At 38.6% G+C, this 18,549-nt stretch overlaps 1 protein-coding gene across 12 annotated transcripts in view; it reads left to right on the forward strand.

Moving 5' to 3' along the window:
• Positions 1-18,549, forward strand: part of NSD1 (nuclear receptor binding SET domain protein 1) — a 159,719-nt gene that overhangs the window by 137,471 nt on the left and 3,699 nt on the right. For 11 of the 12 annotated variants that reach the window (XM_069476169.1, XM_069476173.1, XM_069476180.1 and 8 more), the window contains 6 exons: positions 2,358-2,470; positions 7,311-7,580; positions 8,909-9,025; positions 10,104-10,245; positions 14,797-14,903; positions 16,914-17,118. In XM_069476169.1, the coding sequence (XP_069332270.1) occupies positions 2,358-2,470; positions 7,311-7,580; positions 8,909-9,025; positions 10,104-10,245; positions 14,797-14,903; positions 16,914-17,118 (954 nt within the window). The remainder of the gene's footprint in view (positions 1-2,357; positions 2,471-7,310; positions 7,581-8,908; positions 9,026-10,103; positions 10,246-14,796; positions 14,904-16,913; positions 17,119-18,549) is intronic. The other variant, XM_069476179.1, reaches the window with a different exon arrangement.

The following is an 18,549-nucleotide window of genomic DNA, read 5'->3' on the forward strand; positions in this document are numbered from 1 at the left end:
GCAGTCAGAATGCCATTCAGTGAATGTTGTGGCATAAATGTTCATGGTGTATGCCGTGGGCACAGAGCAAGAGAAAGCTTGACTAAGCTGGGGATTGAAGTCTGAAAATCATAGATGCCTTCTGCCCTAAGTGACACTTTGAAGAATGAACCATAATAATAGTTAACCATTTATTTTCCAGGCCCTGTTCAGTATTAGAGAGTTTTCTGCATTAAGTCCTTATGACAGCCGTATGAGGTAGATACCATCCTAATTTTGCATATGAGGAAACTGAGGTATATAAAAGTTAAATTACTTGCCCAAGATCCCAGTGCCAATAAGTTAATAGAAAAATGTTTCTGACTCTGATAATTGGGCTCCGGAATCCAAACTCTTAACCTCTATACTGATTATGAATAAAGGAAGGTACTTTAGAATGTAGCAAGAATGCCTGACAAAGACAAGGTGAATTAAGAAAAAAATTATTTTTATTTATTTATTAACAAATGAGAGTCTCACTCTGTTTCCTGGACTAGAGTGCCATGGCGTCAGCCTAGCTCACAGCAACCTCAAACTCCTGGGCTCAAGCGACCCTACTGCCTCTCAGCTTCCCGAGTAGCTGGGACTACAGGCATGTGCCACCATGCCCGGCTAATTTTTTCTATATATTTTTAGCTGTCCAGCTAATTTGTTTCTATTTTTAGTAGAGACGGGGTCTTGCTCTTGCTCAGGCTGGTCTTGAACTCCAGAGTTCAAATGATCCACCTGCCTCGGCCTCCCAGGGTGCTAGGATTACAGGCGTGAGCCACCGCACCGGGCCAAAAAAAATAAATGTATATTTTTAAATAATAAATAAAATGTATCAAGAAGATAAGCCTGGTGTGGTAGCTCATGCCTGTAATTCCAGCACTTTGGGAGGCTGAGGTGGGAAGATTGCTTAAGCCCAGGAGTTCAAGACCAGCCTGAGCAATAGCAAGATCCTGTCTCTACAAAAAGTAAAAGAAAAATTAGCTGGGCATGGTGGCATGGCACCTGTTTTCTTAGCTACTTGGGAGGCTGACACAGGAAGGTTGCTAGAGCCCAGGAGTTTGAGGTTACAGTTAGCTATGATCACACCACTATACTCTAGCCTGGATGACAGAGCAAGACTCTATCTCCCAAAAAAAAAAAAAAACAACCCACAGTGTGAAAGCACAAGTTGACACTAACATGCTGAGTTAGTACCTCCAAATATTTGCTGTACTTTAAGCATAATATTAGGAAGCCTAAGAAGATAAGTAAGTTACATGGTCAAAGCAGAGTTTTAGAAACCTCAATCTGGATTTGATTATCGGGACCATTAAAAGGTGAGAGCTATAGCCAGGAAGGTCAGTGAGATGGTTTTAGTTCTAGTTAGAGATGACCAGACTCTAAGGGAATTGTTCATGGAGGTTGGCGGGGGATGTTGTATACTGGATAGACATTAAGGAGATAGACTAGGTAGGACATGCCGAATGATAGGATGAGGGAAGAATGAATTTTAGGACAGTTTAGAGGAAGGACTCCATGTTACACAAAAAATCTGCTACGTTGTTACAAGGAATTAGAGAAAAGAGAATAGGACAGAGGGGACATTTTTGTGAGAGAATTGACAGAGCATGGGGAATGCCACAGAGAGGAAAGAGGAAAGAATTGGAATTCTCACAGTTTTTCACCTCGCTGAAGAATGGATTAAAATTTTGTTTTAAGTGGAGAAGTATGAGGATCTTAGGATTTTGTTGGACTTTTCAGATATTGCAATGTTTTAAGCATATTAAAGTACAAGTCTTAAATGTAGAATAGGTAAGAAGATCTGTGTATCATTAGAGCTAATAGTTGATATTTACAGAATGAGTCTTAGCAAAGAATAGGACAGGTTCTCTACGGAATAGGCAAGAAAGAGAGCAAAACTTCGACTTTGTATTTTTGCCAAAGGAGGGTGAGCACATTATCTGGGGCTCCTAGGAAGTAGAATGTTTCTGGAAGCATGAGCTCGGGGACTGAAGAAAAATTTAGGTTTAAAGTCAGTGATTTTGCTGAGCAAATGAAGTTTTGTTGTTAGGAGATGGTATCTGTGGGCTTTTTCAAGCCATTTAGCTGTTTTTTGTTTTTTCCTCTAAGCTATGGTAGTCTGTTAATACCATTTAGTTATGGATTATGTTTTATCCTAATGCCATGTATTAATACCATTGGGACTTTATAATCTATTTGAACATAGGTGTCAGGTATATTCTTTTTCATAAAATGTTGGCTGATTTTGATCTAAAACATGGAATTTCTCCAACTGAAGGGGGGTAGAATAAAAGCAAAATAACTTAGTCCAGAGATTTTTAAGTGACTTGTACTCTGTTTTTTCTTAGCTCTTCAGGAAGCTGCAGCAAGGTTTGAGGAGTTAAAGGCCCAAAAAGAGCTAAGACAGCTACAAGAAGACCGAAAGAATGATAAGAAGCCACCACCTTATAAACATATCAAGGTGAGACAAAATCTGCAGGAGAGATGCTGTATAGCTTACCCTCTTCCTACCTTGTTCATGATGAGAATGGAAGCACAAGCACAGTTGCTTTTAGGCAGAGGTTTGAACTTAAGAGAAGATAGTAAAAAAGTACCAGAGCACCATTCCTAGCGTATTGCAGTCTTTCTTCTACTGCCTTAGAAAGTCCTCTCATACAAGTAGATTAGATTTCTGTTCACAGAACATCTTGTGGTTTGAAGGGACCAAAGAGCCATGATGAAAAATGATAAATGGCCTTCAGTTAGTGTGAGTAATATGGTAAGTTTTCTTGGTAATGGCTGATGCTGAAGATCTTTTATGTGAGCAGTATGAATAGGATTACCAAGTTCAGGAGAATTAATGGGAGGTGTACATAACCTCAATCTACCTAGTAAAATAGTCATCACCACTTATCATCTGGGTCCAGTAGACCCTTTATTTTTTTTTTAATATTTTTATGTCATTTATTTATTTATTTTTTTAGGCAAGCATGAACATGAGGTTTATTGAGAGAGAGAGACAGGATTATAGGTCAAGAGCAAGATATAGGTTTACAGAGCCTGGTACATACTCCATAGATGATGACCAGACCCATTGTCATAGAAGGGCAAGCAAAAGGAAGGGCAAAGAGAGAGCTTTGATGTCATTTATATGAACAATTTATAGAAGTAAAAATAAAGGAACAGTGAAGAACAAATTTATTAGACATTTTAGTATTTACTAAAACCTCTTTTTATCTGATAAGTTGTTTTAATACCCAAACATCATAAAACATTAAAATTGTTAGCCCTATTAGCAAAATGAGGTAGCCTAGACTCTTGTTGCAAAATATTTGTGATTACATCATTCTTGGATGGGAATGCCCTATTTCATTTTTGTCCTTAGAAATATAATTTGTTTTTTTTAGTTTCCAAAGTCTGGTATTTATACTAAAAGCAGACCATAAAGATGGTATCTAAAGTGTGACAGTTTATTTCACTATTTCATTGTGCTTATATATATATATATATATATATATATATATATATGATGCCATCATTTTTCCCTTTTTTTTAAATTATTTTAGTCTTTTTCAACGTAGTTGTGAATCATTGATGAGTAATAATGCATAATAAATAGTAAAATGTTATATAGGAAATGTAAGAACATAAATTTCCATATTATATCTTAGATTTATAAAAGGGGTCTAATGAACAACTTGCATGGTGTTTAAAAGACAAAGTAAGTTATTCTTTTTAAATAAGTAAATTTTCTTTTTGATCTTTGGAAGATCTCTAAGAAGGAATAAAAGTTGTGAAATATCAACCCTTACAAATAATTAAAACTGCTGAAAGGAAGAATTTCAAAACCTATAATTGGGTCTAAATGGCCCCTGCTGATACCCTGAGACCTAAATGGAGTTACTGTATATTAAGATATAACACCAGGGTGTAGATAGGCCTCAAAAAAGAAAAGTAATCCTGTTCACACAGGCCTAGGTGACAGATAACCACAAAGTAGGCATTTTAGAGAAGCACATCAACCATATCGAGCTATTGAGAGCGCAATTCCTGTGAATGATTTCATCACAGAATTTAGTGGCTAACTTCTTCCCTCCACTTTTATTTTTCCCCCAAACATTTCCAGCAAAAGGGTCTGAACCAGGTCTTGGCAAACTATGGTTCGTGGGCCAATATGGTCTACTGCATATTTGCATAATGCCCATGAGCTCAGGGCGGTTTTTACATTTAACGATTAACAAAGAAAAAGTATTTTGTGACACATGAGGATTATGTGAAATTCAGCTTTCATAGCCTAGGTAACATGGTGGTACCCTGTCTCTACAGAAAATTTGAAAATTAGCTGGGCATGGGGGAATGTGCCTTGCCTATAGTCTTAGCTTCTTCGGAGGCTGAAGCAGGATGATTGCTTGAGCTCAGGAGTTTGAGGCTGCAATGATTTGTGATCATGCCACTGCACCCCAGCTTAGGCGACAGAGCAAGATCCAATCTCTTTTTAAAAATTTTTAAAAAGGAAGAAAGAATTGCACATTGTATATGGCAGCTTGCTTCCCTACTACAATGGCAGAGTTGAACTGCCTGTATCAGAGACCTGTGGCCTGCAAAGCTGAAAGTATTTATTGTCAACCCTGATGTAGCATGAGAGTTGACTTGAAATTACATGTCTATGTCTTTGTTCTTACTTAACTATGTGGGTTTGTTTTTGTTTTCATTTTGCTTTTTTTTTTTTTTTGAGACAGAGTCTCACTCTGTTGCCCAGGCTAGAGTGAGTGCCATGGCGTCAGCCTAGCTCACAGCAACCTCAAACTCCTGAGCTCAAGGGATCCTCCTGTCTCAGCCTCCCGAGTAGCTGGAACTACAGGCATGCACCACCATGCCCGGCTAATTTTTTTCTATATTTATTTTTAGCTGTCCATATAATTTCTTTCTATTTTTAGTAGAGGTGGGGTCTCGTTCTTGCTCAGGCTGGTCTCGAACTCCTGAGCTCAAACGATCCTCCCACCTCGGCCTCCCAGAGTGCTAGGATTACAGGCGTGAGCCACCACGCCCGGCCTCATTTTGCTTTATGATGTGTTAGGCAAGAAATTTATTTTTGGATTAATAACAGATATGGTCAGGTATTGCAAAAGAATGATTAAAACACATACTTATGAAGAGAAAGGAAGTAGGATGAACCTTTGTGGAGAACTGGTCACGTAAATGCCTTGGATCAGAAGTCAGTGTTTTAAGGCTCTATTTAGGACCTGTAGTCTTGTGTGTGACTGAGGTTAAGTTGTTACAGAGAAAGGGTTTGAGGACAGTATATGTCCAGATTGTATAGATTTTATTACATTGTTAACGAAGAGGAGGCAGTCAATAAAGTACCAGAAATGAAAGCATTTGAGAATTTAGAGGAATTAAATAACTTTTTAAAATTTTATTTTTATTTATTTATTATTTATTTATTTTTCTTTTTTGAGACAGTATCTTGCTCTGTAGCCCTGGGTAGAGGGCAGTAGTGTCATCGTAACTTACAGCAACCTCAAACTCTTGGGCTGAAGTGATCCTCTTGCTTCAACCTCCCGAATAGTTGGGACTGCAGGCCTGCACCACAACACATGGGTGATTTTTCTATTTTTAGTAGAGATGAGGTCTCCTACTTGCTGAGGCTGGTCTCGAGCTCCTGAGCTCAAGCAATCCTCCCAACTCGCCTCCTTAGAGTGCTAGGATTATAAGCGTGAGCCACCTCGCCTGGTCAGCATTTTTTTAATTGGGCAGATCCCAGCCCCCCCAAACCAGAATAAGTTCAGAGGGACTACCAGAAATAACATTTTAAGTAATAGTGATTTTTAGATTGACCAGGGTTAGTAATATAGGCTATTTGATATGATGGAAACAATTATAAAGGATGTTAAAAGAAAGGAAGAAGGCCGGGCGTGGTGGCTCAACGCCTGTAATCCTAGCACTCTGGGAGGCCGAGGCTGGAGGATCGCTCGAGGTCAGGAGTTCGAGACCAGCCTGAGCAACAGCGAGACCCTGTCTCTACTAAAAATAGAAAGAAATTATCTGGCTAACTAAAAATATATATAGAAAAAATGAGCTGGGCATAGTGGCGCATGCCTGTAGTCCCAGCTACTTGGGAGGCTGAGGCAGGAGGATCGCTTGAGCCCAGGAGTTTGAGGTTGCTGTGAGCTAGGCTGACGCCACAGCACTCTAGCCCTGGCAACAGAGTGAGACTCTGTCTCAAAAAAAAAAAAAAGGAAGAAAGAATTCAATTACATCTAACATGTTTAAGAGGCTTCTAGACTCTGTATTATACCTCTACATATATTTATTCTCTCAACAGTCTTGCAAGTATTGCAGAATTGCTGAATAGTCAATTTTATTTTTTATTTGGGTGGGTTTGTTTGTTTTCGAGATGGGGTCTCTCCCTGTCACCCAGGCTAGAGTACAGTGGTATTGTCATAGCTCACAGCAACCTTAAACTCTTGGGCTGAAGTGATCTTCCTGCCTCAGCCTCCCAAGTAGCTGAGTCTATGGGCAAGGGCCACCAGGCCCGGCTAATTTTTTTTTGTAGAGACACTGTCTCAAACTCTTGGCCTCAAGTGATCCTCCTCCCTTGGCTTCCCAGGGTCTGGGATTTATTATAGGGATGAGCTACCACGACTGGCCTGAATAGTTAAATTTTAAGTGTGGATTGTGTCTTTGAAGACTCAGTTTGAGTGTTTCCACTGAACTATCAAGTAGGGGAGACTTGTTCCTATGCACAAATCCATCTCTGTATTGGCATGTCTGTTTTTTCCCTTAGCATTCTTGTTAGTATATGCAAAAACTATATAAATGGCTTTGGTATCACAGCAGCTGTTTGACCTTCACGTTTTGTTTCACCTAATTTTCACTATTTTTCAGCAAAATAAATGCATGAGTGACATTACCATAGTTTTTTTAACAGATTTCAAATTATGGCAGTAAATAATTAAAATACATGTTCGTATATAGGAACCCAAATTACCCACAGATGTTTTTATGCCAACAATTTCCCATTTAAGAGGAGTGCATGTTTTTATGTAGCAGCTAATGTGGCGCCACTGTGTGGCAATAGCACAAACCTAATTTACAATTCATTGGGCCTACCAGCTTTGAAATTTAGATTTCTTTAAATGAATTTTTTAAAGTTTTGTGGGATTCATTTTTCATATGTCAAACTGCCTAAATCATGATAGTTCAAAATCATCTAAAACGTGGCACGCAACTTCAGGGAAGAGAAATGTGCCTTTTACCGAGCCTGAATTATCTTGTGTTGACTTGTCTAATGTACTGTATACCATGTGCTGCTTCTCCAGGTGAATCGTCCTATTGGCAGGGTACAGATCTTCACTGCAGACCTGTCTGAAATTCCCCGTTGCAATTGTAAAGCTACTGATGAGAACCCCTGTGGGATAGACTCTGAATGCATCAATCGCATGCTGCTCTACGAGTGCCATCCCACAGTGTGTCCTGCTGGAGGGCGCTGTCAGAACCAGTGCTTCTCCAAGCGCCAGTATCCAGAGGTGGAAATTTTCCGCACATTACAGAGGGGCTGGGGTCTACGGACAAAAACAGACATTAAAAAGGTGAGAAAACTGTTAGCTTTTTTTTCCTTCATTTCAGTTGCTTAATATGATCAATTCTTCTTGATGAATGTGAGGAAATTCACATAGAGGAAAATAATACAGTTTAGGGATTAACCTTATTGTGTCTTGCCATCTCCTTCCACAGTTTAGAGGCTTGAGAATAGATGGTCTCCTTTATCTCTAAAGTCTTTTGTATTGATCATGTTCCTTATGTAGGGAAATGGGAAAAAAGAGGGAAATTCATAGAAAAGCTCTGGCTCTACCAACTTTTATGTGGAAATTCTAGAATCAGTGGTTAAGAGAGGACAGTGAGCACATGATACAGAGGTGTTGATTACCTACTAATAAAATATTCTTAGTGGGGCTAACAGGGGTCTGGATTCATGGAAAATGAAGGAGAAGAGGGTTAGGCCTCACTGAATGAACATGCAGTAATGTCTTCAACTTGAAACTTGGCAGGATCTTCAAGTTTCTAATAAATAGATGAGATTGTACAGTCTTTATATAAAATAAATCTTATTTGACATTTCAATAAAATAAGCCTTACTCTGGTTATACTTTCTGAAAAATTTTATTGAAATTTCTTTCTAGGAAAGGCAGTGAATATGGGTTGGTCTGTTTAGTCATTTGCCAAGTAATTATATAATCTGCTATGTGCCAGGCATTGTGCTGAGGAGGCAGTAATCAATAAGAGAAGCACAGTCCATGTTTGTGTAAGTTTACATTCTAGAGAGGGAGAGACAGTGAATAAATCATCACCCAATGATGAGCATAAAGGGCTCTGGAAGCATGTAGCAAAGGACCTGAAACTAGCTTGTCTCTGAGGATATTTTAAGTTGAGACTTGGACAATGAATAGCTGTTGGCTCAGGCAAGGTGAGCACTAAAGCCTTGCAGGTAAGGAGACAGCATGTGTGAAAGCCAGTGTGACTGTAGAGTTAGGGAGAATGGTTGTGTAAAATGTGCAGGGGTGGTAGGCAGGGCAGTTCCAGGGAAAATGAACACAGTTTAGGGAAACTGACTTTCAGGCTCTTGGACAAGGAATTTGACCATCCATATTGGCATTATAAGGAAGCTTTAGTTTACTTACTATTCTTCCATTCCATCTTTAGTGTCTAGTGTATCTTAATCTTTCTGTTGGTGGGAGTGGGGAGGTGGTTCTCATTATCAAATAGTTGAGGCATCATAAAGTAGCTAATTACGTAAAATTATATGCATGTAATCTGCTTTGGAGAATCTGGTATTTTCATTAATTTTTAAAAAATAAAGTGTATATGTGAATACCAGTGTGCTTTTTGCCATTAAGTCAGGGGCTATTTCTTGTTTTAGGGTGAATTTGTGAATGAGTATGTGGGTGAGCTAATAGATGAAGAAGAATGCAGAGCTCGAATCCGTTATGCCCAAGAACACGATATCACTAATTTCTATATGCTCACCCTAGACAAAGTAAGTAATGGAAAATACTTGTTTGCATTGTTGTAAGATAGTGAGATTTGTGTTGTCCCAGCCATAGCATTGGTAGGCATGTCATGCATTGCCCAAAGCAGGGTCTTTTCCCCTATCCATGGGGATGACCTGTTCAGGGTTCTCAAGTAGGTAAGATTGGTCAATCCGTGGCCAAAGCAAAAAAAAAAACTGCTTTTTAAAGCATTCTTTTTGAATGATTCAGTGTAAATTCGGGATTATATCTTTTAGTACTTTTCCTATTGGATTAAAAGTTGAAACGAAAAAAGTAAATAATCATTCTTTTGCCTTTTTATTTTATAGATTGAGAAACTGAGTTTTTAATATTTAATTATTGTGTTAAGAAAGTCATATACATTGATTGTAGAACTCAATTTAAAAACCTGAGTCATGTTTCTCATTTTAGGAATTTTCTGATGAGTTTCATTTCATTGATGCCTAGAATTGTATTTGGGAACTTATTTCTAATTCCAGTATCCTAGTGTGTATATTTTCTGTGTATTTGATTCCTATTTGTACCTGAATATTAGGTTCTACTTTTTTCTTCATCCATTAGCTTTTATCACAGAACCTTTCTTGGTATTTGCCTTTGTAAATATTTCTCAAGTCGTGCACTTAATGACTTGTGATGTCTACACCTCTAGATATTCTAGGTTGGGATGGGAACTCTGCCTCAGTATTTAAATCTCCTTAGGTGGTTTCTAATGTCCATCCTGGTTGAAAACTTCTAATTAGAGGATGGGACAAGCTGCTGTTTCTATGACAGTGGTCCTCAAACTTCAGCATAAATCTGAATTATCTGGTGGTCTTGTTGAACTCAGATTGCTGCACTCCACCAGAGTTTCTGCTTTAGTATATCTGAAGCACAACCCAAGAATTAACATTGCTAACAACTAGCTAGGTGGTGATGGTTCTGCTGATCCAGGGATCACACGAAGAATCACTACTCTGGGAGATTCAAACTTTACAAATAGGAATTCTAGCTTATTAGAATAGTCAAATTTTAATCAATAGCAGAGGTCTCAGGAAGTCTGATAAGCAGCTTCTGTTGGAATTCTAGGACCGAATCATTGATGCTGGTCCTAAAGGAAACTATGCTCGATTCATGAATCATTGCTGCCAGCCCAATTGTGAAACACAGAAGTGGTCTGTAAATGGAGATACCCGTGTTGGCCTTTTTGCCCTGAGTGACATTAAAGCAGGTAAGAATCATTTAAGGATTCTGGAGCTAAGATCCAAATTTCAGGTTTTATCATCTAAAAATCCCTTATGTCCTCTATGCCAATATGTGAAGTTTCCAAGCTTCTGAGGAAACATGAAGACTTTGCAGGTGGTCCTTGGGCATGGATTTGTGTGAGGGGGGTGTATGTGTGTTAAAATAAATACAAAATTTATATTTTTAACCATTTTTATGTGTATAGTTCTCTGGCATTAAGATTAAGTTCATTTACATTGTTGTGCAGTCATCACCATCATTCGTCTCCAGAACTCTTTTTATCTTCCCCAGCTGAAACTCTGCACCCATTAAACACTAACTCCTCATTCTCCCCTCTCCCTACAGCCCCTGGCAACCACCATTCTTCTTCCTGTCTCTGAATTTGACTACTGTAGGTACCTCACACAAATGAAATCATACACTATTTGTCCTTTTGTGACTAGCTCATTTCTCTTAACATTAATGCTTCAGGGTTGGGCATGTATGGTTTTAATGGAATAAATTCTCAGAACTTTAACTTTTATATGAACTCCCCAATAATTGGTCTGCTTTAGAAATTGCTGTCTCTCCAGATCTCCTTTCTTACCTTGCTTTCTACAATTGCTATTCTCTCACTATATAAACCAAAAATTTCACCTCTCAAATCTTAAGGGTTATGGACCCAAGGCTATTTTTAAAAACAAAAACCCTCACCTCTGGGGTACCAAAGAAGTAGACAGTAGAGAATGTACTGCTCTGTCATGGCCCGCCTGGGTGCTTGTGTCTCTAAGAATTAGAGTGCGGAGATGGTTGTAACCAAATTAAGTAATAAGATGTTTATTTGAATTGAAAGTAAATCTGATAATGGTGAGTGGTTTGATAGTGAAGTTATATGATGGATATTTTCCATAAATTAAAGGGTCTTAATCTACAGCTTCATGGTTTTGATAAAACTTTTTTAATCCCCAGTGGTCTAGTGGTTAGAAAAAAACAATAACTATTTTATGTATATATACGTGGGCATATCTGATACCTTCAAAATTGTGTGACTTTTTAAATATCAAGACTTGTGTAAAATTTGTGAATTTTGAAATGTGTAAGAAAGTATATGGTTTTTCAAAATGAGTTTTACAGGGACATGAGCAAAACAGTTGACGATTACTCTCCTATACTCAAACTGAGATGGAACTAGCCCAGGTAGTTTGTATTAAACAATTACTGTTGAAGCAGAAATCCTGTATGAGCAATCTGGAAGAAGAACTAAGTTCTCCCTTGCTTAGTCAGCATTGTTGACCTCAGGAAGCATTAATCAAGCTTCAGCAAGCAATAATTCAAAAGCAATGTGGTTAGCTCTTGCCCTGTTTTTGTGTTCATTTTTAAAATTTAATCTGTGGGACTTCTTCCAGCACTCTCACACCCAATGTATTTTTTCTCTACAATTTAAATATGCTGCCCAGGAGTTTTTTAGGCTTTTTAGAATTTTCAAGGTTTTGACAATTTTCAGATTTTAAAATTGAGCCAATAGTTCTTTTCTCTGTCTTGCAAACAATTTGCTTCATATAAAGCTGTGGTCCCCAACCCCGGGCTGGGAACTGGTAGCACTCCATGCTGTGTTAGGAACTGGGCCACAGAGCAGGAAGTGAGTGGCACAGCAGAAGTGAGCAGTGGGTGAGTGAGTGAGTGAGGAAAGCTTCTTTATCTGTTATTTATAGCTGCTCCCCATCAGTCGCATCACTACATAAGCTCCGCCTCCTGTCAGATCAGCATTAGATTCTCTTAGGACTTCGAACCCTACTGTGAACTGTGCATGTTGAGGGATCTAGGTTGCTTGCTTCTTATGAGAATCTAATGCCTGATGATCGGAGGTGGAGCTGAGGCGGTGATGTGAGGCGGTGTGGAGTGGCTGGCTGCAAATACAGATTATCATTAGCAAAGAGGTTTGACTACACAATATAAATGCAATGCGCTTGAATCATTCCTGCCACCGTGGAAAACTGTCTTCCATGAAATTGGTCCCTGGTGCCAAAAGGTTGGGGACCACTGATAAAGTATTAAATAATTAAACAACACTTGAGCATTACCATGCACTGCACTCTGCTTGATACTGATTTTTAAAATTCTGACTTGTCTCAAGTTTTTGGAATGCATGGCTTCAGACTAAAATGTATAGATTTCTGCTTTGTAATAGGAGCAATTTAGTAAATATGTCTTATACTAGATACTATTCTAAACATACTGTCTCATTTAATCCTTGCAAAAATGCTGTAAAGTAGGTAAACTTCTGTCAGTTCCACACTTCTAGTCAGACCCTTCAGTCCGTTTCCACAGGGAAGGCTTCCTACCATGTCTAACCACAAATTTTTCTTCTCTCTTCTCCTGGGTTCACTCAGCTCAGTAGTTTGTTGTAAAAATTCACAGACCTTGTTCCTGTCCTCACGTCTAGTTTGCATGGATGAGATGGGCAAAATGAGACAGTATGTGATAAATATCAGGCTGACTGCCTAGACAGATGGAATCAGGACTTTCATCCTACTTCCTGGGCTCTTCACATACCTGTCATTATCTCCCACATTTGTTATCCTCACTTCTTGTTTACCTCTTTTCTGATGTTCTTTGATCTTTCAATAACTGCAGATCCATCAAAGATTATTGCATGTTTAACTTTTCTAGAATGGTATCAGTGTTTCCTTTATGAGTGCTGATACCTTCTGATTTAGTTTAGCTCCTTGTGTGATTTACATAGTGTATATGTTCTGTGAGTAGCAAGTTATGCCAAGTATCCTGCAATCTTACATTTGTGTATATGGTGGAGTTGCCTTACAGGCACATCAGATCTATAAGAGTTCAGTTACATACTCATAAATTTTTTTGATAAGAATACTGTTAATAAAATCACCCAACATTTAATCCAGTAAATTGACGGCAGGTGTAAGATGGGAGATATGCCCCTGCCGTTACCTCCGTCAGTCTGAGTTCCTGCAAGCTCCTTACAGTGTGAACCTCTCACCTGGCTATGAGTGGTTCTACTTTTCCTACAACGTGACCTCTAAATATAAGGCAGCTGCTTTATATTTTGCTCAACTGAATAAAGAAATAGTGATCTATTTCCAGCATTAGATGAAAAACTATGTTAGTCCCACTTATAAAAGGTATGTCAGTCTGCAATGGGAAATCTTCCTAAGACTTGACAATGTTGTTTTTTCTTTGTTTTGTTTTGTTTTGTTGCAGCCTGCCTCTCAGGATGAATTTTTGGTTGTGTGTGTGTGTGTGTGTGTGTGTGTTTACGAGATAGAGCTTCAAACTCCTGGCCTTGAGCCATCCTCCTGCACTGGCCTCCCAAAGTGCTGGGATGACAGGTGGGAGCCACCGAGCCTGGCCCTAGCCCGTAGTTGCACTTCTGTGCTCGAGCCACCACACCTGGCCTAGACTTGGCAGTTTTGAATATGAATGCTCATCACTTCATATGTTAGCTGTAAGCCAGTTACTCCCACCCAGAGGCAACCTCTTTGTATATTTACATAAAATTCCTGTATCTGTTAGGCCTTCCCTAACAGGTTGAGAGTTATATGCCTAAAGTTTGAATGTTTGTGTTTTATTTGCTCACACAGTTTTGATGGACCTTTGACAGAAAGGGGATAATCTGTATCTTAATCTGTATGCCTCTTTTTTGCAAATTACTGCTATATAATTCTTTCAATAAACTTGTGAGATTGTTATTTCTCTATTTAAAAAATGGGCTACTCCAGGCTGGTCTCGAACCCCTGGCCTCAAGCAATCATACTACCTTGGCCTCCCAAAGTGCTGGGATTACAGGCATGAATCACCGCACCCAACCCATAGTTTCATTTTTTGTACTTGTTTGTGTCCAATTCAGGAAAAATTTTACACACTTATTTCTAAATTGTTCTAAGATAAAAATTTGTAGCTGCCCGGCTAGCTCAGTCGGTAGAGCATGAGACTCTTAAGATAAAAATTTGTGTTTGTGTATATACGTGTGTTTAAAAAAAAAAAAGCTACTCATGGTTCTGATTCCCCCAGCTAAGCTGTGGCATAACTGGGATGTACGGCCAGTTTCTGGTCTAGATCTTTCTCTTATTACTCTGCCTTTCTCCTGAGTGCTGCCAGGTAAGGTGTGTTCACCTGGGCAGCACAGACCTAACAGGTTTTCTTCATACTTGCATTTCCAGTGCCTGGCACATTGATACAGAGTAAGTTAGTTTTTGTTTGTTTTTGGTAATGAATTAATATATTTTGAATCTGAGTAGTTAGAAAACAAATGAAAAACAACTTGAGGTAAAATCAACACCTCTATAGTAAAAATTATCTTAAATATTACTTGTTAAGCCATTTCAGTTTTTTGTTATTAAGTTGTATTAGCAGTTTAATAATGTTATAGGATTAGAATTTGTTAATATAGTGGTGGGATAAGTTAAATCGTTTTTTAAAATTCCCTTTTTAAAATTAATCTGTGGGAGCTTGGTATCTTTTGTAATTAATACAGAAATAATGTAATTAAAACCATAGATACTAATATTTTTATTTATGGTCTCTTATGCAGGCACTGAACTTACCTTCAACTACAACCTCGAATGTCTTGGGAATGGAAAGACCGTTTGCAAATGTGGAGCCCCGAACTGCAGTGGCTTCTTGGGTGTTAGGCCAAAGGTACCACCATTCCAGCCCTTTGCATTGGGAATAGTGGTGCAGTCCTCCATCTCTGACGGTGTTAGGGCTCAGTCTTCCTTGTAAGAAGATATGTCTTTGAAATAATCACATTGAATAGGTATCGATGGGGCCACTGGCAATTTACTAAGCAATCTAGTATCAATTCAGTTACACCAGAGAGGGTCTTTGGGTATTGTTGGACTGTTTTAAGCAATCTGACTTTAATTGGTAATACTTTCTAGCTATGAAAGCTGTAAAATAGAAACTTCTTTGGTTACCTCCCACCTCATTGTTGGTCTCACCTTATTTCATTCCTATCTCCTAATAAGCTACTTAGATTCTTGGTATATCTATGCATGTCTGTCTCTCACTGTTTCTCTTTCTAAAAATACCAAAGAATCTATAATTGAATTTAAGATTCTAAATGTAGTAAAATACCACAGATGAGAAAGTAGGACTCTTAATCTCAACATTGTAACAAAGTATAAATGTTGCATCTTACTTCCTTTTCTTGTGTGCATTTTAACTGAATTGTAATTCTATAATTCTATTAATTGTTTATAAGTCTGTATCCTGCTTTTCTTAAATATTATAAAAATATTTCCTTGCTGTTACATAATTATCTTAACCATGATTTTTAGTGACTTTAATTTTTATACAATGGATGGACATAATAGATGAACATCTGGATGCTTCAAGTTTTCTCTCTCATAAGTAACGGCACAGTGAAAATTGAAGTTTAATTTTTATGCAAAGTAGACTACACAGTGATTCCAACTGGCTATTTCCCTTGATGTTTTATTTGATTATGAAGCTCAACATTAAGAACTGAAAAATGCAGATTATCGTAGAAGAAACCAATAAGAAAAATTATTTGACGGGAGGCTAAGGCAGTAGGATTGCTTAAGCCCAGGAGTCTGAGGTTACTGTGAGCTAGACTGACGCCACGGCACTCACTCTAGCCCGGGCAACAGAGTGAGACTCCGTCTCAAAAAAAAAAAAAAGAAAAAGAAAAATTATTTGAGCAATAACATGTGAAAACGAAGAACATCCACTAATTATTCTTTTATCTTGTTAAATAAGGAAGATCATCTCTATATTATATGGGGTTTTGTTTTGCTTTTTGGTTGGTTGGTTGGTTGGTTGGTTGGTTTAATGGTCTTGTTCCTTAAGAAGTCAGTTATTTCCTATAAATCAAAATAGTAATTGAGTTTAACCCATAGTTAACGATGTTAGGTGCACTGGGGATGTCAGTTTCTGCATCTTTGTGGTCTCACATGAATCAGCAGGAAAGAAATGCTGGGAAAGAAGTTTAGAAATGGGAGAGCACTGTGGGTTGTTGATAAACACTGGCCTGTTAGAATGGGAAGGACCTTTATTAAGCCTTGTAGATTGGTCCTGTATGTTTCTAAGCTAAAATGAATATTCTGATGAAAGCCACAGGGTTTGGTGACCAAGTGTAGCCTGCATGAACACAGATGAGGCCTGCTGGCTCCACCAGGATCTGTCTTGGGAGTGGTAGATATTTACCTCATTTGATTTAAAGACACATAGTCTTTTTGAGGACAAGGACCATGAATCTTTTGTGTCTTCCTAACACATGGCGCGTAGAAAGTGTTCAGTGAAAGTTTGTTAAATAAACAAGAAATGTGTGTGCACACAGAGTAGTCTTCTTTAACTTTGAAATTGGACAAACATAAAACTAAAACTTATGAAAGGGTGACATTTAACACCAGTTTTGTTGTCAGCAAAAACACTTAAGGACTTTTCTGTTTCGCTCATGTGGCAGGAGTAGTTAATTGATACAAAAGTGGTAATCAGTGCTGCCATTTACATTTATTGGGTATCTATGATGTGTCAGGTGCCTTTCCTACATTTTATCTTCATGACAGTCTATGTGGACTGTCTTTTCCGAGAGAAGAGACTGAGGCTCAGAGAGGAGAGTTAACCTGGTTAAGATTAGTACTAATATATTGACAGAATGCTGACTGCTCAATATCTGACCTCTAGAATCAACCGATTGCCACGGAAGAAAAGTCAAAGAAATTCAAGAAGAAGCAACAGGGGAAGCGCAGGACCCAGGGTGAAATCACTAAGGAACGAGAGGATGAATGTTTTAGCTGCGGGGATGCTGGCCAGCTTGTCTCCTGTAAGAAGCCTGGCTGCCCAAAAGTTTACCACGCAGACTGTCTCAATCTAACCAAGCGACCAGCAGGTTGGTGCCAAAATCCATTCAGAGTGCTCCTTCTTTGACAGAATATCCAGGCTTTCATGCCATTTGCTTCAGTCTGGAAGAAAGTGCCTGTGCATATTGTTGAAGGGTGTGGTCTATGTTCTTATTCTGGAAATAAATGACAACAGAGGCTTAAAATCCTTGATTATAAAGAAAGGAACAGAAACTAACCTACTGTGTATCAAGAACTTTACTTAAATTTACGTTATTTCATCCTCCCAGCAACCCATAAAGGTCATTTTTCTTCCATGTTATGTGGAAATACAGAGTCAGATTGGTGAGATGACTTTTCACAAATAGATGGAGGAGCTGGGTTGAAAGCCAGGTTTTCTCACTCCAAGGCCACTATATCATGTTACCTTTCCAGAGAAAGAAGCTGGGACAGAGTAGAGCCTTTGGGTTGTTCTGGTCAGTAAGAGATGGATTGCCACCCTGTTAGCCAGTCCCTACCTTGCTCCCATCCCCCTAGTGGGGTCTCTTCCCTTGCAAAGTAGACTTTTTTCCTGTGAAGGAGATGTGAGTATGTCAATTAACACATGGGAAAGCTGCCCAGGTGGATGTACTAACCAGGAATTTGTGGTTGGAGAAGTTTATAGCCTTTGGGTGGTGATTTGGTGTTAGAGGATTTTAGGGATTTGGTTATGCCATTCTATTTTAAAGGGCAAAAAAGAGAAACTAGTAGGGAATCATTCCAGGGTAAGATTATACATTATTAGTGGCCTGCTTCCCAGAATTATAAAAGGTGGAGAACTTCGAGGTGTAGAAGTAAAAGGATTTTGTCCTTCATTGTGTATTGGCCAGGGTGATGAAAGAATAGGAACTGAAATAGAATGAGAAAAAGGCCATAACATTGACTTGTCAGTGCCAGGAAATGGAATTGTTTCAGAATCAGTTACTCAGAGCCATCACTGACATGGGCTATGATAGAGTTGATCATGCCTGTGTGCCAAGAGCAAGGTGTAGCATAGTTTAATTGGGGATAGAAACACTGTCTATGGTCAAGACTCTCGACTCATGAAATGGAGGTAAAAAGATAAAAGATAGATAAAAGCTCAGTTTTGGGTCTTTTCCACTGATTCCTTATTGACCACATAGGTAACATTTTGTACTGATTTCAAGACTTAAAATTCAGCAAAGGTAAATCTGTTCTCATTTTTCACAATTGTGTATCTTTCCTATTCCTGTTAATAACCAAATAAGCAGGAATCTAAATACCTGGGATGTTTCTCTTGGAATTGAATATTTAAAAGCTGTATAGGGCCAGGTGTGGTGACTCATGCCTGTAATCCCAGCACTTTAGGAGTCCAAAGCGGGATGTTTGCTTGAGGCCAAGAGTTCAAGACCAGCCTGGTCAACATAGCAAGACCATGTCTCTACCAAAAAAAATAAAAAAGCTATATAGGACAAAAGGAG

Source organism: Eulemur rufifrons, chromosome 7, assembly GCF_041146395.1.
Source record: "Eulemur rufifrons isolate Redbay chromosome 7, OSU_ERuf_1, whole genome shotgun sequence".
Taxonomy (NCBI): domain Eukaryota; kingdom Metazoa; phylum Chordata; class Mammalia; order Primates; family Lemuridae; genus Eulemur; species Eulemur rufifrons.